Source organism: Solea senegalensis, linkage group LG1 (assembly GCF_019176455.1).
Source record: "Solea senegalensis isolate Sse05_10M linkage group LG1, IFAPA_SoseM_1, whole genome shotgun sequence".
Classification (NCBI taxonomy): domain Eukaryota; kingdom Metazoa; phylum Chordata; class Actinopteri; order Pleuronectiformes; family Soleidae; genus Solea; species Solea senegalensis.
In genome coordinates, this window is record NC_058021.1 from 38,693,677 (window position 1) to 38,715,559 (window position 21,883).

General features: G+C 41.7%; 1 protein-coding gene across 6 annotated transcripts; it reads left to right on the plus strand.

Annotated features, from left to right (window-relative positions):
- The first annotated feature begins 574 nt into the window (after window positions 1–574).
- On the plus strand, window positions 575–21,842 carry zgc:112982 (uncharacterized protein LOC503771 homolog). 6 transcript variants are annotated; one of them, XM_044034341.1, is made up of 12 exons: window positions 575–802; window positions 1,887–1,924; window positions 2,019–2,633; window positions 3,565–4,353; window positions 7,045–7,214; window positions 8,369–8,489; window positions 8,573–8,654; window positions 9,245–9,381; window positions 10,025–10,130; window positions 19,328–19,558; window positions 21,115–21,235; window positions 21,584–21,842. In XM_044034341.1, the coding sequence occupies exons 2-12, from the start codon at window positions 1,896–1,898 to the stop codon at window positions 21,595–21,597; spliced, it is 2,415 nt and encodes an 804-aa protein (XP_043890276.1). In that variant the 5' UTR covers window positions 575–802; window positions 1,887–1,895; the 3' UTR covers window positions 21,598–21,842. The 6 variants fall into 6 exon arrangements, 5 of the variants coding, with proteins under 5 accessions (XP_043890276.1, XP_043891082.1, XP_043891897.1 ...); XM_044035147.1 differs by lacking the exon at window positions 19,328–19,558 and having other exon boundaries at window positions 10,025–10,163; XM_044035962.1 differs by lacking the exon at window positions 19,328–19,558.
- Window positions 21,843–21,883: the final 41 nt, after the last annotated feature.

The window sequence follows — 21,883 nt, forward strand, 5'->3', positions numbered from 1 at the left end:
TACAAAATAAAGTCACAATCTTACTGAAATTTTAATGAGATGTTTAGGAAAGTGTGGATCAGCAGATTGACGAGGTAAATATAAATAATTTGAGAGTTTGCTTTAAAATAAAAATTAAACAGTTTCGTAATATTCCTTATACTCGATGATGTTTCATTAATGAAAAACACATATTTGGAACACATGTGTTGGCAAAACTCATAAAATGTATGTCGGCTCAAGTCTGCGATATCTCTCCCACACCAAACCCCATAGAGAAAATCAGTGATTATAGCTCGCAGGGACACAGGAGCTGCTGGTCTACTGCTGTCTGGTGTGGTCACTTTGTGTCACTGATGTAAATCTGAACAAAGGATTTTAAATTCCGAAGTGACAAAATAAGACATTTGAACTTAGTGATGGAGGCAGCAGTGGATCAACAACTCCTATGTGCCGTGATGTTAAAATCACTGATTTTCACTATGGGGTTCGGTGTGGGCAGAGAAAGCCATTTATCATGACCGTAGATACGCACAGTACACCCATTGCCTTTATTTTGAAAAGCCTTCCGCGCGGAAGTTGTGATATCGTGGTTTTGCCGGTTTCCGGAGCCTTTTGACGTGATCCGACTGGCGCATGCACATCAGTTTTCAGGACTTCACCGGACGCAGGAAATCGATTCGCTTGTTTTTGGAAGTTGGGTTTTTAGTTCACAGGTTGTTAATTTAACGCCGCACGTCTGTTATTTTACGGTGTTTTGTCGCGCTTGTCCTCGCGGTAGCTAACGTTAGCCGCGTTAGCCTGGCGCGGGTCGTGGCCTGAGGTAAGTCCTCTGCGTAGCATTAGCTTAGCTTCAGTAAAAAAAACAACAACGTGACTTTAGCTGAAATATCGTGGTCTTTAACACTAAATTAACAACTTACACTTTATTTTATAATGCATTATATTTAAATTCAGTTAAGAATTAGTGTTGTATATGTAGTTTTATTAATCCTATATGCATTATTAAGTGATTTCCGACTGTTTTAGCGACTGCTATCACCCTGAAGCAGACACTAAATTAAAGCAAAAATGTATATATTTGTATAGAAATATCAAGTCAAGCTTTACATAAACCATGTCAGATAATCAATTCAAATTGTGCATTTATTTTTTATATACATTATTGATGTACATACAGTTGTATTTTTTTTTTCTGTCAGCCAAATGTGACTTGCAAGAATCTAGACATTTCCTTTAACGTTGCTGTCACTTCCTCAAGTCAACTTATCAACTCAGATAAAGAAGTGCAGTAAAAAAAACCTCTTATCACCTGTTTTTGGGCAATGTATGGATATTATATCTATATGGTGACACTAGACAAGATATGGTCTTAGATTTTCGATATCGTATTGAGATAAAGGCTGTTTGATTCAATATTTATTGAATAAATGTGTGAAATACTAAATGTTATAAATACTGTATTGACAAACAAAACATGTAATAAGTCAAAATCTTAAACAGTAGATTATATTTTATTTTACACTGTATTGTCACTCTCAAAGTTTTCATGAGTTCAGAGAAACATCCTGTATATTTATCAGGATTAACATCCTGTATATACTGTATGTCAGGATATAGACTCAAAATATACACATTATTTACAAAACATATGGCCCTGCCTTACAGAAATATTGATTTCATGTATATCTTGAGATATATATATATATATATATGTATGTGTGTATATATTTATGTATATATATATATACATATATGTATGTATGTGTATATATATATATCTACATATATGTGTGTGTATATATATATATATGTGTGTGTGTGTGTGTATATATATATATATATATATAATCGATTGATTGAAAGCGTTTGAATTTACTGATCAAAAATGTCTCCTTTTATTAAAGATTTACAAGATGTCAAGACCACGGTCTCCTCACTACAGGTAAATGTGTTGCCATCATTTTTTAATATACATGAGTCTAAAATCATAAAACCCGTTTTTAATTTGTTTCCTCTTAAATACATTTTTTTCCCAGGAGGTTTCCATGGGAGGAAGCCAGCTTTGATTCTCATAAAGTGATTGCAGGCCTGGGCGGGAATCCACAGGACAGAAGTCACCGGCCCAGACACAAACCCGAAGAACACTGGGACTGTGTGAGGGAGGACCTGTACCCAGAGTCCCAGAGAAGATCACCCCCTCTACGAGACGACCGCAAGCTCGGACACCAGCGACGTCCAGACAAGGACGAGTTCTACCAAAGGGCAACGCCGTCACCTCATTATGAAGGGACGAGTTTTGACGAGCGGAGGCTTCCCCCGCTGAGAAACGCTGCAGGAGACGGAGACAAATGCAGAGAGCAATTGTGGTTGGTTAGGGAAAGACTGCCACAGGCGCCGAGGTCTCACTCTGACCATCAACACAGAGAAGCAGGGAGGAACTGGAGCGAGGAGCAGGGCCGAGGTCAAGGCAAGTTCAGGGACCTCAGTCCAGCGGTGAGAGGAGATGACCTTAGGGGAGCAGGTAGGGAACGAGGTAGGAGGAATGCACAGTGTCCCAACAGAGACCGACGAAGGGAGGAGCCACATCAAGAGAGGAGCCCCGCCTTTAAGAAGCAAAGAAGAGAAACGGACGACACCAACAATCACCTGGGGTAAATTTGCATTGCAGCAATATCGAAAAAAGGAAAGAAAAAAAAAGAAACAGAAGAAATCAGGGGATTCTGATCTGATCTTACGTGTTATTTCTCCACTGTTCGTCATCAACCTTAATTTCCCATTAGAGAAAAATACTAATCTGAGAAAAATCACATGATTTACTTTTCTTTCCTTTGCAAATTTGTCTGGTAATTTTACACGTCTACACACAGGGATTAAACTTCTCCGTCACTATCATGGATGGTTCTTAAACAGTCTTAACATTTAAGTGTTTTCTTCAGTTAAAGAGAAGAAGCACAAGAGAAAAATACAAGCACATTTACATACAATCTATGCTTTAAAATGTATATGTTGAACAAAATTTATAAAAGAAGTATAAAAGATGATATAGACATTACTCGTCTCACTGCAGCATTTTACAGGGTTAGAATTGGTCTTGACAAATGGCGAGGGCCAGTATTTCAAAAACTACATCAAAGAAAATGTTATAGAATAATTGTAGAGGATTTTTCTTGGTGTCAATCTTGAACATTTCCCCTTCCTTTGACCAAATTCTAGGGAGTACTTTGTTGTTTTCAAATATCATGAATAGTGCCACCCGATGTTAAAATCCTCCAGGGGGAAAAACCTGCCGAACAGGCTGAAACTACGCCAACAACACAGTGTAAAAGGTGTGAAAAATGTTAAGAGCCACCTGAATTGTGATGTGAGAGGAATGGACTGGCCACAGTAACACAAAAAGAAAAATGTCCTTTAGTCCCTGTGCTAATCTTATTTTGGACATACTCTAGTTTTGTTTATCCAAATTCTTGGGATAATGACACAGACAGACAAAAATAAGAAGCCAGTGTCAAGTTTGAATTTAAAACCACCGGTATCATCTCGTATCACTGCTGAACCATGTCACCTCCTCTTATGCTGTCACAGGTACAGGAATGAGGAGGGCTTTCGGGATCAGCATTACTCCGTCGACATGTCCAGAGATAGGTTTGGAGGAGACACTCACACAAGCATGCAGCCTGTGAGGCCACTGATCATTGAACATGATCACGGTATTGTAGAGAGCAGGAAATCACCACAGTGGGAACAGTTGGATGATCGCAGCAATCTCAATTTCAATCGTCAAAGGGGTCCTCGTCCACTCCTGTCCTTACCGCAGCGTCTTAAGATGCCAGACAACCGCTCGGGTGATCGAGAAGACGTGCGAGGACGCAATTTTCAAGAAACCTGGAGAGAATCCAATCATCTTGAGTCAAGGAGGAGCCCTGCGTTGAATGATAGAGCCAACGCCCTGGGACATGAGAAACGTGATGGGTCTTTGAGCCACAGGTGGAGGGGATTATCTCAACCTCTAAGAGGGAACTTGAACCGTGGACAAGATGCAAGGACAACACCGCCACTCAGAAACCAACCACGTTCACAGAAATTGCCCCAGGGATTCCAAGGTCTTCCCCGTGAAGAGCAAAGACCAGGGTACAGAGCAATCAGAGAAGATGGTTACGATGATCCCATCGCAGTGGAGCAAGACCACACAGCAGTAGTCTGGCAACATGACAGACCCAGAAGTCTGGACCAACACTTTCAGAGGGATGATCTGGATCCTAAAATGCCCCGTGGATGGTCTGAGAAGAGAAGCAACAGCAGCAACATGGCCTCTGCTAACGAGGAAACCTTGACCATCAAAGTGGACATGAGCCGACCTGTGAAGCAGAACAGGTAGAGTATTGATTTAATTGGAATATCAAGGGTGAGTGGGGAGAGTTCACACTTCTGTTTCTAACTTACCTGAATGACTGCAGGAGACAAACGGAAATTGAAAGATCATTTTCATTTAACTGAATTTGTCTGAAGTGGATCCACATTTTGTGACTTCCCGAATTTTTCCATGAACTGCTTCATGGCTGTGAGGCACAAGCATTCATGTGTTCCTTACCCAATCAAGATTTCTCTCACAAAGTCGCTTTCTCATGAAGACCCAGGTAAAACCTGAAGACGTCAACCTGAAGCTGAGATTTGGGAGCATTTTTGGGAAAGTGACAACCTTGGAAATGAGAAAGCAAAACAGATCTGATTCTGCATAAATGTGTGAAACCACTGGACACTGAACACATTGCCTGAAATGTGGAAAGAATGGAAAGAAAATGCACTCGTGAAATTCGAGGACTTGGTATTCATTGGAGAAGAATCAAGACAACAGAAGAGCAAAGAACTTCTTCTGCCTTTGCTTTGTCAAATAAATGAAGGAGCAGTTATGAAGAACAAGACAACATGAGATGGTGAGAAGACCACCACGATGAGCATGGTGAAGGGAATGATCTTATTTTGTGTAATTTGGAAAACTGGAAAGGGGAATGGCTTTTACAGGATTTTACCAAATGGCAGCAGGTGTAAACTTAACTGTCCAGACGTGGTCTCTGTTCTTCAGATGGATCTTAGAAGAAGCAGGTGAAGCAGGGCCAGGCAGATGTGGATGTTGTCACTGTGAAACCAAATAATCTGGAAGAACATCTGGCTCAGATGACCTGTATCTGGCATCCAAACAACACTTTTCAATGAAGGGAACCTGTGGTCTGAGTTGCTCTGGTTTGATGTGAAATCCCAGATGTGTCGGTTTTGGCGCAAACATCAAAATTGATCCTTGCATTACTGAGATCATCTGCAAAATAAACATCGTTGCACAACTATTTTTTTCTCCATGTTTCAGTGGAAACCCACTCCTGACTTGCGTCACAACTGCTGCCGCTGGTGGAGATGATTCTGTCTCTGATTGATCTGAAGAAACGCCATCATCTCAAAGATAAAGCCATGAGTCGTGACAACAGGGAAACCGCGGAAACGTCTTGGATGTTTCAGAAGGCAAGTGAATGACTGTCGGCGAAGACGGATGGAGCTCTCTAAAAGCACATGTTCAAGTCAGACAGGACTGATCCTTTGATCCTTTGTCTTCTTGGAAGAGTAATCCGGAGTTGCGAGATGATGCTTTGAAGACGAGAGAATTTCTGAGGCTTGATGGAACAAAAAAGAAGAGGTTGTGGGTCAAACTGGAAGAACAGCGCTAAGATGCTCTTGAAGATCCAATATCTTGTGCAGATCAAGAAGATTCTCTTGAGATTTGCTCCTGGAATGTTTCAGTGTTAAATCACAGTGTTGCTTTGCAAAGAAGATTCAGACAAGGTTGACCTGAGTCTGAGTCCAAGATGCCATAAAGACCTGTATGCCAGTGGGATTACAGATTTTTTACTTTCAGAGCATCAGTTGTTAACAGGAAAATGAAGCCGTCACTATCATCACAACATGAGTGGGAAATGATCAAGATTCAAAGCCATAAGGATAAATATCACTTCTGTTGAAGGAAGAAGAAGAAAAGGAGTCATGAACTAAAACAAAAATGGAGGAATTGTAGAAATGTCTTACAAGAAGATAAGTCAAAGTTTTGATGGAAATCGGACACGGGAGAATTCTGAGCCACAGGCACAGTTTGTGATGATGGAGGAGCATGTTGGAGCAATGTCACCGTTGTCAGTGCTTACGTTTGGACAAGTTGATTCCATGACCATGAAAATCATTATGTTTGAAAGGAGAAGTTGAAGAAGTTGTCAAAGCACAAAATCACTGAGAAGTTGAAGCATCAGAAAATGTGTCATTGAAGGAACTTCAATCACCCAAAGAATTGTCAGGACTACAACAAGATTCTGACGTCATGAATCATGTCAGAGGTTAGGCTTTAGATGGAAACGAAGCCCACAAGCTCCAAGTGAAGTTCTGAAGCAGAAATTGTAAAACACCATCTTTCTCCTCCACGTGAAACTCGACTGGTTAAAATAACCCAGCGAACGGAGGAATGAAGCCACTTTGCTGAAGACTGAGTCAATTAAGAGAAAAGAAGTGTGAACTTTCACCCTGTGTTTAACTCACCTGGTCTCCTCCAGCACTGTCACTCTAAGCCCCTCCATATTTATATCCAAATAAAACATCTAAATTTGTTTAATTCTGCGTATGTAAGAGGTTGAAGCGCCCCCTTTTTCGAGTCAACATAAAGGTATAGTTTATGTAAACATTGTCGGTTGAGATCACACGCAAGGTAAGTGTGTGCGGTAAGGTAAAGCTGTTGATTTATCATTCATCCTCTTGTGTTGGTGAAGTTATTATTAAAAATATACAAAGCTAGCTGAACCAGTGAAGTTTTGCAGTTACACTGTAAACACTGCAAGTTCTCCTGTCCCACAATTAAAGCAGAACTCTGCAAGTCTGCAACAAGACATTTAACCATCATAATGACTCTGAAGCTGTTAAATTACGGTCAAAGTCCTGCAAAGTTCTGCTTTAACGTGAGCTAATTTTCCATAATTTTTGAGTCGACACAAGCTCATTCACTGCGTGTTTACCCGCCGTCTTCCTCCTCTGCAGCTCGCTGCTGTACTCTTCAGACAGGCAGCTCTCGTTGGACCTGGTCAACGTGGGTCGCCAGCGTCTGGACTTCCTGCCCATGTTGGAACATTCGGGGACGTACAGAGAGACGGCCACGCACACAGGGACGTTTGCCCAGGAGATCATCACGCTGGTGCACCATGTCAAAGGTCAGCGTCGTGTTTACTGTGGTTTAACATCAAGCTTTCATCGTTTATGAAGTAAAAACCTAGAACGTGGGATACATTTGAACTAGTTTGAAAGCTGTCACGTTTTATGGGTGGAAACTAAAACTGTAACCAAGTCATTGACCATTGACTGCCCTAAATTCTAAAAATAAGCATCTGCCATATAAAAAAACTACATCAGAATATACACTACAGTCTAGAAGTCAGAGGGAGCTCTGGGCCGATCAAAGAAATTAGACAGCAATGTTATTTTTGTCATGAAAATGGACGACGCGGTTGCTAAAACGCTGTCTTTCCGATCCGACAAACGCATCACTGTATATATGTATATATGTATATATATATATGTGTATATGTATATATATGTGTATATGTATATATATGTGTATATATATATATATGTGTATATATGTATATATATATTTATGTGTATATATATGTATATGTATATATATGTGTATATGTGTGTGTGTATATATATATATATATATATATATATATACACAGTATATACACGTGTATATATATGTATATATAAATATTATATATAAACCTTGTTGGCGCACATACTGCATCCCCGGCAATCACAATGAGCCATGCCCAGTCTGGTGCCGCCCTCCCAGTAGCTGCTCTGTAGGACTGGTGCTGTATAAGCATGAGTTATTGTTTCAGGTCTTTCTCGCTGTCTCTGTGACTCCTCTTTGAGTGTTCATCCAAGGTTGTGTGCATGCAATGTTCAACTTTTCTAGCTTAGTTTTGAGCATAAAGCAAATGTGTAAATGTGTATTTAAAGTGTTAGTCTATAAAAGATATGCTCCCACATGTTTATGTTTCGATTCCAAATAGTTCCAAAATAACTGTATATAATATTTTGATGTTTTAAATCAATTAGTATTGAGTATTGAGTTGAAGCTTGACCTAATAAACTTTGAGGAAAACCACATATACTGTCCCTTTTAAAATTTTGTTGTATGACTTGTTTTTATTTGTGAAGTTTTTTTGTTTTATTGTTTGTTTTTAGGTCGTCTGTTTTTATATTTTATTTCTCGATGTACAGCTGTTGTTCACTGCATATCTCACTGACTGTGATGTAAACGTGGCTCACGGTTGTTTTTCTGTCTCGTGTGCATTGACAGAACATTACTTCAGAGGCGACGACATCACTCTGAACGAGCGTTTCTCGGCTCCTCAGAAAGGCGGCTATGCTGAAGAAGAGACAATGGAGCTGACACTGGACGAGAGGTTCAGTTCAAACCGGTGAGTCTGGGCGTCTGCGGCTTTAACTAAAGAGAAATCCTCAAACATTGAAATCATTTTTCTTATTATTTTCTTGTCTGCAGAGGTTTCAGCCTCAACATCGACTCTCTGCTTGATGAGGAGGAGGAGGAGGAGCCTCTCTTCTCCAGACTGGGATCAGTGCAGGTGAACTAACTAGATTTGTTCCGATACCAGTATCGGAAATGCCTCCGATACCAGTATCGGAAATGCCTCCGATACTGCCGAAAATGTGGGCATCGGTATCGGCGATACCACCTAATTTATTAGAGCTCCGACGCGGTTCTTCTTCGCCACTCTTGAAACAGTTGCGCTGTGCTGTTTTAGAGGTGTGCAGAAGAACTGATCACCCGACACCTGTAGACAAGGAGCTAACTTTAGCTCATCATGTCGGCGGTTTGGCAGTATTTACCAGTTAGCTCCGTTAGCGAGCCTACAGTCAAACTGGAGCGGCACGAAAAGAACAGCGCTACAACTAACCAGCGTACCTGTGTCCTGCGTATGTATGCCTCTGTTTTTAAAGTTTAGCGTTACTTCAGAGACTCATTTTAACAATCTGGAGTCATGTAAAAATGATGTCGCACACGTCCTTTCCTGGTGAGTCGTCTGCTGCGGTGTTTGGACCAGAATCAAAACAAATGTACAGGCAAAAAATTATATCGGAAAACATCTCTGGCAGGAAAGAGTTTCAGTGTGTGTGTGTGTGTGTGTTTGTGTTTGTGTGTGTGTGATGACAGGGTTTGAACCAGCAGCCTGTGCGTGGCCCCGGGGACTTGAGGCACGACCTGGAGAGGAGGAGGCAGGAGAGACTGGAGGGGGTGAAGGTCACGATACCAGGGGGCAGCATGTCACAGCGCCTCCATGGGCCTGTCAGGTGATACCACACTTGCAAACTGTCTATAATGTACATTCTACTTGAACTCATTTCTTTATAATCTTAGTGTTAATATCTTTATATATTGTAAATGTTTTGATAATGCTTGTTATTATTTATTACCTTTATTGTCTTTGCTGCTGTAATAATGTAAACTTCAAATAAAGGACGATATTATCTTACTCATGCAGCATCATTGATCTCAACCATTGCAGAGGCGTACAGTGCCACCCAGTCTACAAACTGTGAACTGCAAACATATCACCCTGTGTTTGACTTCTACATTTAAATTCATAAAAATAATGATGAAAAAATTATTTCATCATAAAAATATTCTGATTTTCTGGAATGTGAAAGTGATACGTCACAGCTTTGATAATTCAGTTTTTCTAATTTTTAAAAAACACCATTAGTTTCAGGTTTTGGAAAATCGAAACCACATTTCAATAAACCCATCCTCGATTGACGGTGAAATTGATTGTCACTAAACAAAGCCCCCCCTCACTTACAGTTACTCAGTGTTTTTCTCTGTCATTAACCAAACTTTAAATTTGAGGACGTTCAGCTGAACTGATGCATTATTTCTCCCTCAGTGACTGATGTTTATCTACATGTTGTTACTGGGATGTTGTTGTGTTGTCAGTGAAGCAGCTGTGCAGTACAGTGATGACATGTCTCCACTGGAAGACGATGACGGTTTCTCCTCATGGTCTGAGGAGCAGAGCAGGAGACCAGAGGGAAAGACTGTGGTGAGAGAAGAAGGAAACACACACACACTCAAGGTCAAATGATCTTCTCTAAAACTCGGTCTTTGTTTTCTAGGCTGATCCTTTTTTTTATACCAATCTTTTTATTAGTTTTTTCTTCTCCAGACAAAACAATGTAATATACACAAGGCAGTATTAACATGACATGTGCACGGTAAACTGAAGCTTATCAAGAAAGAAAGGAATAGAAAACCCCAACAATAACCCCCATACCCTCCCAATGCCCACCCTCCAACTTCCCGATGAGGTTATGGTGAAGTTACCACTAAATGGTGGTTAGTGCAGGTACAACATGACATACACATACAATGGATATAAAAAGTCTACACACCCCTGTTCAAATGCCAGGTTTTCGTGATGTAAAAAAATTACAGCAAGACTAATAATTTCACAACTTTTCCACCTTTAAAGTGACCTATAACCTGTACAATGCAATTGAAAAATGAACTGAAACCTTTAAAGGGGAAAAATATAAAATAAAAAACTTAAAATAACCTGGTTGCATAAATATGCACACCCTTAAAGGGGACATATTATGCAAAATCAACTTTTTAACCATTTTAATACTGATATTTGGGACTCTGGGGGCCCTACCAGTCGCCAAAGTGTGGAAAAACAATACTCAGTCAAGTTTTCGTGGTTCCGCTTAGTGTAAGTATAGGCGATAAAACGCTCGATGTTGAATTCCCTGCACTTATGAAGTCAGCATGCGCATTTCACCGCGAATGTTACCGCCCCACCAGTACGTTTACTTCGCAAGCTCCACCTAAGCTCCACCTTGTCCCTGCGAGAGTGCAGGCGAGGGAGGAAGAGCGGTATTATGTCAACGCGGAGGGACAAGTGTGCTGTTGGTGGCTGCACAGTGGAGCACAGTGTTTTACAGAGGATTTTATATATGAAGCTAATGTGCCGGATATATACTGGTCGCCGTATTTAGTCAGGGGACGTATTTCACGACGTACAAACACACACATTGTTAAGAAAAGATCACATAGAGCTCATAACTGACCATTCTGACACGTCCTAATTAAACATATTTGTTCAGTACGTCCTCCATGACCGGAGCACAGACTCAGTCTGATACAATCACATAAAGCAGCTGTTTATGCAGATCAGCGGTGCTGCACTCTCTGTGTCACCGCTGATCGCCAGCGGCGAGCGGCGATCTGCCTAAACTGCCGCTGGCTATCAGCGGTGACACAGAGAGTGCAGCACCGCTGATCGCCAGCTCGCCGGAGCACCGGAGCTGGTCAGCGGTGGTGAGGTCTCCGGAGCTGATACAGCAACATACAGTTTATTCAGCGCGCCGCTGGCGATCAGCAGTTCTGTTCATAAGTGTTTTTAACTGATTTACAGTTCGGCAGTGTTCGGCTCGATCCTTATGTAGGACGTCTCTTCCTGTGACGGCACTCTCGCTGTTTTCTGCGCACGCTGACATGTTGATATTGTCAGAGAGCTAGTGGAGGGAGGGGGAGACGAATAGAGCTGTAAAGCGCTGTAAAGAGGACAAATCAGAAACCCCCTGGAAGAAGTGGGTGTGTGTTTGCCTGTGTCTCATTTGCATATAAAGGAACCATGCAAGAAAAACCGAGCGTTCTGAAAGGGGCGGGTTTAGCAGGGTTATTGAACTACTATGATTCTTCATCCTTATGGTATTTTGACCAAAGCATGTCACTGACATGTTCATTAGGACACCAGGGAACTATTTTAATGGGGGAAATAGGGTATAATATGTCCCCTTTAAACTAATACTTTGTTGCAGCACCTTTGGCTTTTATTACAGCACTCAATCTTTTTGGGTAGGAGCCTATCAGCGTGGCACATCTTGATGTGGCAGTATTTGCTCACTCTTCTTTGCAAAACTGCTCCAAATCTGACAGATTGCGAGGGCATCTCCTGTGCACAGCCCCTTCAGATCACCCCAAAGATGTTCAATGGGAATCAGGTCTGGACTCTGGCTGGGCCATTCCAAATCTTATTCTGGTGAAGCCATTTTTTGTTGATTTTAGATGTTTGCTTTGGGTCATTGTTGTGTTGAAAAATGAAGTTCCTCTTCATCTTCAGCTTTCTAACAGAAGGCCGAAGGTTTTGACTGGTATTTGGAACTGTTCATAATTCCCTGACTAAGGCCCCAGTTCCAGCTGAAGAAAAACAGCCCCGAAGCATGATGCTGCCACCACCATGCTTCACTGTAGGTATGGTGTTCTTTTGATGATGAGCAGTGTTGTTTTTCCGCCAAATATACCTTTTGGAATTATGTCCAAAAAGTTCAACCTTGGTTTCATCAGACCATAACACATTTTCCCACATGCGTTTGGGAGATTTAAGATGTCTTTTTGCAAAATTAAGCCGGGCTTGGATGTTTTTCTTTGTAAGATAAGGCTTCCGTCTTGCCACCCTACCCCATAGCCCAGACATATGAAGAAGACGGGAGATTGTTGTCACATGTACTACACAGCCAGTACTTGCCAGAAATTCCTGCAGCTCCTTGAGTGTTGCTGTCGGCCTCTTGGCAGCCTCCCTGACTAGTTTTCTTCTCGTCTTGTCGTCAATTTTGGATGGACGTCCTGTTCTTGGTAATGTCACTGTTGTGACATATTTTCTCCACTTGATGATGACGGTCTTCACTGTGTTCCACGGTATATTTAATTCCTTGGAAATTCTTTAGTTGCCTTCACCTGACTGATATCTTTGAATAATGAGATCCATCTGATGCTTTGGAAGCTCTCTGCGGACCATGACTTGTGCTGGAAGATGTGGCTACAAAAATGTCAAGAAAGGTCTACTAGAACAGCTGAACTTTATTTGTGGTTGATCAGAGGCACTTTAATTGGTGTGTGCTGACTCCAGTTTAACATGAGTTTGAATGTAATTGGTTAAATCTGAACACAGCAGCATCCCCAGTTATAAAAGGGTGTGCACACTTATGCAACCACATTATCTCAGTTGATTATTTTTACTTCAACTCCCTGAAAGATTTCTGTTTGTTTTTTCATTTGCGTTGTACAGGTTATAGGTCAAGGTGGAAAAAGTTATAAACTGAATAAAGTGAAATTATTTATCTTGATGTAATTTTTTACATGACAAAAACCTGGCATTTGAGCAGGGGTGTGTAGACTTTTTATATCCACTGTACATTCATACAGAATAAACATTCATACACACATGTACATGAATAAAAAAAACCACCAATGACTGAAAAATAATTAATTAAATACATAAATAAGAAATAATATAAAAAAATTAAAAAGGGGGAGATCTCACTCCATTGTTCAACTCTGCCTAAGGGGTGGACGGGCTTGTCGCTAATCAGGGCTAACAGAGGATCCCAGGTCCTCCGAAAGGATGCCACAGATCCCATTTGTGAGGATCTCAACTTCTCTAGCTATAGACGACGTAAAACTTCCTGTATCCATCTATTATGAGTTGGAGGGGGAAGCCTGCTTCCATTTGAGAAGAATAGTAAGCCTGGCTAGCAGAGTGGTGAAGGCAATGACACGTTTACAGTACCAGACAAGTTTTCAGTTGGTGGTAGACCAAAAAGGGCAGTCAGGGGGTTCGGCTCTAAAATCACGTCAAGGGTCTGTTCAAGAGTCTTAAATATGACCAGAAGTTAAACAGCCTTGAACATGACCAGAACATGTGCAAATCGTCAGCTGGAGACTGTTTGCAACGGTTACAAGCATCGCTGTGATCAAAATATATTCCAGCCAATTTAGCATTGGTATAGTGGGCTCTCTATGGAGCATTTTACATTGTAAAAGGCCATGTCTGGCACACATGGATGAGGAGTGGACCAGTTTTAAAACGCTTCTCCACTGGTCGTCATCTATGCCCACCCCTAATTCCTGCTCCCACAGACCCTTAGGTGATGCTGTGGGGACCGGACACAAGAGGCCGATTCTGTTATAGATGGTGGAAATCAGTCCCTTCTGATCAGCATGAAGGGAGAGAAATTGGTCAATTTCCGCTTCAGGGGGGCGGTTCGGAAAGTGTGGAAACTGCTTTTGCATGAAGTGTCTCACTTGGAGGAATCTAAAAAAGTGGCTATTGGGCAAATTGTACTTAGCTGACAAAGACACGAAAGACGAAAAGGTGTCCCTCTCCTACAAGTCATTAAGTGTTTTGAGGCCTTTGTTCGACCATGTACGAAAAATGGGGTCAGAGCAGGAGGGGAGAAATGAATGATTAGTCAAGATTGGATTACGTGCCAAAGCCCGAAGCAGACCGTGTTGTTTCCTCAACTGAAGCCAAGACCCAATTGTGTTGGTGACGACTGGGTTGTGCGATACCTTATGGACAGCTGTGAGCAAATCACAGAGTGTAGAGAGCAGTGGGATGATGACATTTCAGTGTGAGCCCAAGGTGGGCAGGTGTCAGAAAGACTGCACTGGATCCAGTGTAGTAGTTTAGTGATGTTGCAGGCCCAAACAAAAGTTCGAAAGTGCCAATCCCCCCTTCAGATTTGGGGAGCTGAATACTGGATTTTTTTTTATTTATTTTTTTTATAACTTATTTTTTGTTAATTTCAACAGTTACAGTCACAAGGAAAAAAACAACAACAAAAAAACCAAGACATTTATAGCAATCGTCTGTCCCTTTGTTATTATAATGGTCTTAGTGTCCTGTGGTGGCGTCCTCTTCTGTCCTCCTGTAATCAGTCCATTTTTCCCATTTTTCATCAAATTGCGTTTCCTGTAGTTAATCTGTGCGTGAGTCTCTCCATTACAAATATTTCCTCAACAGTGCACACCCACAGCTCCCCAGTCGGTGGTTCCATTCTATACCACAGTCTGGTGATTGATTTTTTGCTTGCCGATAAAAGTACTTTAACTAAATATTCGTCTTCCTCTAGTACTATGTCGTGTGTCCAATATCCCAAATACATAATTTCACAAGTTTTGGGCATCTGGTATCCCATAATTTTTTTTTCTGCCATATTTGGTCCCAGTACCCGTTTAATTTTTGGCAAGACCGGAATATGTGTGTGTGATCTGCATTTACCTGCCCACACATTCTCCAACACGGCTGCTGTGTGGAAGCCATTTCCTTCCCAATTTTGGGGGTTATAAAAAATCTGGCAATGTTTTTCTAATTGAATTCCTTCCAGACCCTGGAGCTGGTGGCCGTGCACTGCGATTTACACATGGGTATACCATTCTTCTTCTGATATTTGCTCTCCCAACTCTTTTTCCCATTTTTCTTTAATATACAAAGAAGAAGACTCCCTGAACAGCATCAGACTCTTGTCCCTTTACCTCTGAAAAGTCTGAAGCTTACCTAGTTCCGTCAATTTGTGTATTGTTGTGATTCCTTTGTACGCCTATTGTTGGAAGCCTTTGTCAATTGTCCCCGGTATAAACCTGGGATCAATTGCAAACCAACTCAGGATCTTTGTCTCCTTCTCCAGTTTATATCTCTCGACTACCGTATTGCATATTTCTACTGTAGTTTTCGTTATCATATCCAGTCAGTTATCTATTTTTTTCAATAATCCTTTGTTTGCTATTAAATTTCGCATCTCTGTCATATCCAGTTCTATATTTTTCCATCTCACGACAAACTCATCATTGCACCAACATACCCAAATTTCGTTGTCCACAAAATAACTACAATAAAGGCTATTCTATTCTATTCTATTCTATATCAGGGGCCTGATTTGCGCTGCAAAGAAATATTCCTTTAGGCTTGGTAGAGCAAGACCTCCTTTATCTTTGGGAAGCTGTAGGGTTTTGTACCGGATCCTAGGCTTCTTCCCTTTCCATATAAACCTTGATATCCACTTGTCCCATTCCATAAATTGTTTTTGTGGGATGGTCACCGGCAGAGACTGAAACAGGTACAGGAGCCTTGGTAGAATATTTGTTTCCAATCTCTTAGATATAATGGAGGTGTAGAGTTTGTAGTCCACATTTAAGATATCTTTATCTTCCTTTGGGATGATGGAGATAATGGCCTCCTTCCAGGAGGGGGGAATCTTACCTGATTTGAGAGTGTAGTTGAATGAGTCATATAGCATTGGGATTAGCTCTTCTTTAAAAGTTTTACAGAATGAGGCCGTAAAACCATCAGATCCTGGTGATTTTCCTGATTTTTCCCGGCTAATAGACTTCATTATCTCTTCTGCTGTTATTTCTGAGGTCAGCATCCTATTCAGAAGTAGGTCAGAAGTAGTACATCCACCAGCTCCGGCACGGACTCGCCGTCCCCAGCCACATTGTAAATCCTCAGCGGGCATTGTTGTTCGCCTCAAACCTCTCTGTCCTCATCCCCGGGCATTACTTGTAAAGAAAAAATTGCGTTTTCAAATATTTCTTGGTTTTGGGGGGGTAATTTTACTACTCGACTCAGGAACCTCTCTCTATGCTGCCAACTTGGTACGAGTCCAACCCGGAAGTCCGAAGATTGGATTTTTTGATCCGAGCTGGCTTATTCTGCCAGATAAAAGCATTGAACTGTCGGTCCAGGTTAGCAAAAAAAAGAAGTACAGAAATTTGGGAAGGATAACCATCTTGACGAGATTAACCTGTCCCGCCACAGATAAAGGAAGGGCTGCCCATCTGGACAAATTCAATTTACACATGTCTAACAGTGGCTGGAAGTTCTTAGGGAACAGTTCCCTGAAAGAGCTAGGAGCAAATACCCCCAGATATTTAAATCCCTCTCTAGCTATCTTAAAAGGGAATGTGGTCTGTGGGAGTGACCTCGCCAAATTGTTAACAAAGAACACTTCGCTTTTTTGAATGTTTAATTTATATCCTGAGAGGCGACCAAACTGATCTAAAATTGACAGTTTTGGATCGTCAGCATATAGACAAAGTTTGTTGACCAAGCCATAACGGCAATACCTTCAAACTCATGTTGATTTCTAAGCCAAATGGATAGTGGCTCTATGGCTAGGGGCGAGAGTGGACACCCTTGCCGGGTCCCCCGTTGGAAAGGAAAATATGGCGATTGAATGCCATTAGTATTTACCGAAGCTAATGGGGTAGCATACATAAATTCAGTCCAGGATATAAAATTAGGATCAAATCCAAATTTCTCTAAGGCAAAGAACAAATAGCCCACTTCATCGAAGTCTTTTTCTACGTCGAGTGCCACTGCAATTTCTGAGTGTCTGATGCATGTGTAAAGATGATGTTGAACAGCCTTCTGGTGTTAAAAAAAGGGATGTCTCCCTGACATGAATCCTGTCTGGTCAAATGAAATTATGGATGACATCACCTTCTGGAGGCAGAGGGAAAGAATCTTTGTCAGAATCTTATAATCAACATTCAAAAGTGAGACTGGTCTGTAGCTGCCACAAGAAGTGGGATCTCTGTCCTTCTTTAGAAGTAGTGAAATTGATGCCTCTGACAGAGTTACTGGCAGTCGGCGTTCCTTAAAGGAATCGTTAAACATTCTTGTTAACACAGGGGCCAATAATGCTGATACTGCCTTATAAAATTCGACAGTGAAGCCGTCTGGACCGGGTGATTGCCTCTTGTATCTCCAGAGAGGAGACGGGTCTTCCCAATTCCCTCGCCATGTTTGCATCGACTTGCGGATAGGGTAGGGATTCTAGGGGGTTGGGGGCCGCCATAGTGATCAGGGGGCACTCAGAGGTGTACAATTTGATGTAGAATTCAGAGAAAACTCTGTTAAGATCAAATGGGTCAGAGGTGTAACTACCGTCTGGTAATTTGATTTTAGAGATCATTCTAGATGCACTAGCTGCACGAGCCTGTTGTGCCAAGAGTCTCCCAGCTTTGTCTCCCTGTTCAAAGAAGCGTTGTTTGGTTTGTCTAAGTTGTCTCTCCACTATATGTGTCAGCAGTAGATCATGCTCTGAGTTTAATAGAAGCCGCTTTTTTCTAGTGGGTGGGAGATGGAGAAGTTGAGTAAATTTCATCAAGTTTGAGTAAATTCTCTGCGATCTCCACTAACCTAGCTCTGTCAGCCCTTTTCATCTGAGAAATACAGGATATCACCTGTCCACGAACTGTAGCTTTAAGTGCCTCCCACAAAAAGTTACTACTATTGCCTGGAATATTGTTTAGTTTAGTCCCCTCTGCTTTGAGGGTTACTAAATCTCCAGGGGTCCGAAATCCCCAACTGGGAAGCATAACTCCTCACCATGTCTGCTGATTTGGATTGTGGAATTTGGGTAGAAGAGGACCTGTCTAAACTCACATCCTGAACCGATTGAAATCCCCGCCCATAATTATACAGTGACTGTCTAAGTTTGTGATTTTAGCAAAGAGCCTTATGAAAAACTGGTCATCATCCCACGTAGGTGCATAAATAGAGACTAACAGTACCAGTGTGTTTTGCAGCATGCCAGAAACCACAACATAACCGCCGTCAGTATCTTATATAACGTTTGATGGCTCGAACATGACCCTTTTATTAATGATAATGGCTGCCCCTCTAGATCTATTAGAAAACTTTGAATGAAATAAATGGCTCATCCACAGTCTCTTGATACGGAGAGTATCTGATGTTTTAAGATGTGTCTCTTGTAGAAACACTTTCTCTTTTGAGATGTTGCAAGTGTGTCAAGACCAGCCTGTGGCTAAGTGGACCCAACCCACATTGCTCCCCAGGTGCTACTAGTGTGGCAGCCCACTGCTCCTAATTCTAGGATGGGTCAAAATGCAGAAAATAATTTAATAATAAAGTATCTAAAAAAAAGAAAATTACCAATTTTCAGTGCGCTGTTCATGCCCTTGGTATTCCAGAGAATAAAACGCACCCCGCTACCTGTTCTTGTAGTAGCCTCAGTCAGCAGCCAGAGTGATGCAAAAACCTGACCCTGTATGGGGAAGAAGGGAGTGGAGGGAGGAGAAAAAAAACTAAACAAAAAAACCAAAAAAAAACCAAACACACACTCAAAGCAATGAAAGGCACATATCCCTGAAGCACCAACCCCTGACCAAACCTCGGGCTACTTCCATAAAGGTCTTAAGAGAGCAACAAAATCAACATATAAACAATGTGTATACATTGAATCCATTTGGAAATGTTAACAAAATTAAACAAAGACAAACAATATTATTTCAAAGGCAAATGTACCTCAATATCCTCCTTCAGTGTATTATAAGTAGCTTGGCAGGGAAGCGCAGCGCCGGTTTGAAGCCCAGGTTGTATAGCTCCGACATCATGTCTCGGTATTTCTGCCGTTCTTCCATTACTTCCAGAGCATAATCCTCGTAGATGGAGATGAGGTAGCCTCGATATTGCCTCTCCTGGTGCGGGCCTCACGGATGATTTTCTCCTTCACCTGGTACCTGTGCAGCCAGATGATAACGGGTCTCGGTCTCTGTCCAGGCTTCGGCTTGTTGGAAAGCGTCTGGTGGGCTCTGTCGCACTCCGGCGGTGACTCCAGGAAACCCTCGCCAAAAACCTCCATAAGCATTTCTGCGAAAAAGGTGGAGTGACACGGCCTTGGGCTGGGCGGTATGGCCTTTTATTAATACTGCGATATTTTTAGGCCATGTCACGATACACTATATATATCTCGAGATTGAAGATTGAATGACGATTGAATGACTTTATTCCTCCCCCAGGGGGGAGACGCACATTCACAACAGCTCAGTTAAGAAATGAGAATAGAATTAAAATAAAATAAAATATAGTAAGAAAATAACAAAAAAAAGAAATTGCACTCTAATATAGAGTAAGTGTCAGGTAAGTATGAAAGTGAGTGGACATTTACGACGAGGAGTTAAATATCCGAACAGCAGTGGGGATGAAGAACTTTCGTAAGCGTTCCGTCCTACACTCAGCCTGCCACTGAAGGAGCCAAGCCCCTCCACAGTCAGGTGCAGTGGGTGGAGTGTGTTCTCCATGATGGAGGACAGTCTGGATAACGACCTCCTCTGTCCCACCTCCTCCACTGATTCCAGCGAGTGGCCCATTTTGCCTCAGCCTTGAATTAACACTTTGACACTGCATTAATATATGCTAATTTTAAACTTTCATGCAAAAAAGGCAAAATCACAAGTAAGTCAAAGTTAACAAAACTGTATTTATTAAACAGTGAGTGGCAGCACTCTTCATTTTCTAGCGGGTGGTTTCTCAAATGATATTTGAAGCGACGCTTTTGCGACATATTTTGCATATCACTGTTTGTTCAACATCTTCCTTCTTGAAACCAAATCACTGCCAGACGATGGATCCTGTGCTGTTTTTCTTTGGAATTAGTTCGTCCTCCTCCATGTGTTACCATTAGCACCTGCTACCGCTACCTTTCTGTTTTGGGCGAGGGTGTGTGACGTTGCACGACAGACTGACGTATGTAACTAGGTGCGCTTGTTTTGTCTCTCTGTGAGAGGGAGAGATGAGAAAGAGTGTGAGAAGCCTGGAGTTAAATGTCAAATGCGTGACAAAAAGCAAATGGGTGACAACGTATACTCGAGTTTCACGATATAGTCATTATAGTCATCGCACAGACAACAAGCCGCGATATATCGAGTATATTCGATATATCGCCCAGCACTAACGTGGCCCCTCAACAGATTCAGGTTTGTTGACCACTCTGATGTTGTAGCGGCGACTCCGGCCCTCAAGGTTAGAGGTTATTTTCTGAGCATGGGTTTTGCTTCGAGTGTCGAAATGGTGGTTTTAAAATCCGTGGCGAGGGCTTGGCGATGTTCTTCCCGGAGGCTAGCTATGGCCGACATGTTAAGATTGCCGTCACCTCCGCTGAGGGGATTGGGCTTGGTACTCAATTACCTTTCCTGGCTGAATGCGATGTCATTTTTCGATGTTGTATCTCTTAGATCAATTAATGACACTGTGCACTGATTTGTTGGGGTAACAAAAGGTTGGAATTGAGAAATGTTGTGGGAGTGGGACTCACACGCGCGTGGACTCCATCATACCAAACCGGAAGTCCAAAAACTAGGCTGAACATTTTTAACTGTTTTGACATGTTTTATTGTGTTTTATCTTTAAATGGTGCTTTTATTCGCTCTGGTTTCAGGCTCAGAGACGAGGAGGACTTTTCTACAGACAGAACACAGGTTTCCAGCGCAGGAACAATCGAAGCGGGAACCGCTTTGGACCGGTGAGGCGACAGAGCAACAACCGTAACATTAACACAGGTAACAACATCTCTCTCACACACACACACACACACAGAACACATGGAGAGAGGACATAAGAGCACAGGGACAAATACAACTTAGTCATTTGATTCAGAAAATGTTGATTAAACGTGGAAAGATGATGTTCTTAAATGTGTTGTTTTGTTCACATACGCAAAATTCATTTCTTTGTTTTATGGAGCAAAGAAACTAGAAAATATTCACATTTATATTTAATTGATATAGATCAGTCCAGATGGTTTTTATACTCGACATGACTCAGCTTTCTCTCTCTCTCTCTCTGTTTTGTTTTCTTTCTCTTTTTGTCCCTGTGTCTGTCTGTCTGTGTGTCTGTCTGTGTCTCAGGTCCTCAGTGGTGAGCAGACAGACAGAGGACAAAGTCACTATAACAAGATAAAGCTGTGAATGAGCCTTTAGTTTGTCTCTTCTCTCTCTGGTGTTATTTTTTTGTGCAACGTCCATTTAAAAAAAAGCGTGTCACACGTTTAAAATCAGCGTTCATCAGGCAAACACTGATGTTTAATGACATCACTGTGTCTGTACATCTACGTGTCGTCTTTGTTTCCAGTCACACGTGAGCAAATTAAACAATGGTCAACTTTAATTTTTGTCTATTTTTCTGTATGTAAAAGTCGATGCTTTGTC

Bases quoted from the DNA above. Each gene is read 5' to 3' on its own strand.
- zgc:112982 (XM_044034341.1), top strand. From the start codon at position 1,896: ATGTCAAGACCACGGTCTCCTCACTACAG. The intron at 7,215-8,368 runs GTCAGCGTCGTG...GTGCATTGACAG, and splicing joins GCTGGTGCACCATGTCAAAG to AACATTACTTCAGAGGCGAC. The intron at 8,655-9,244 runs GTGAACTAACTA...GTGTGATGACAG, and splicing joins CCAGACTGGGATCAGTGCAG to GGTTTGAACCAGCAGCCTGT.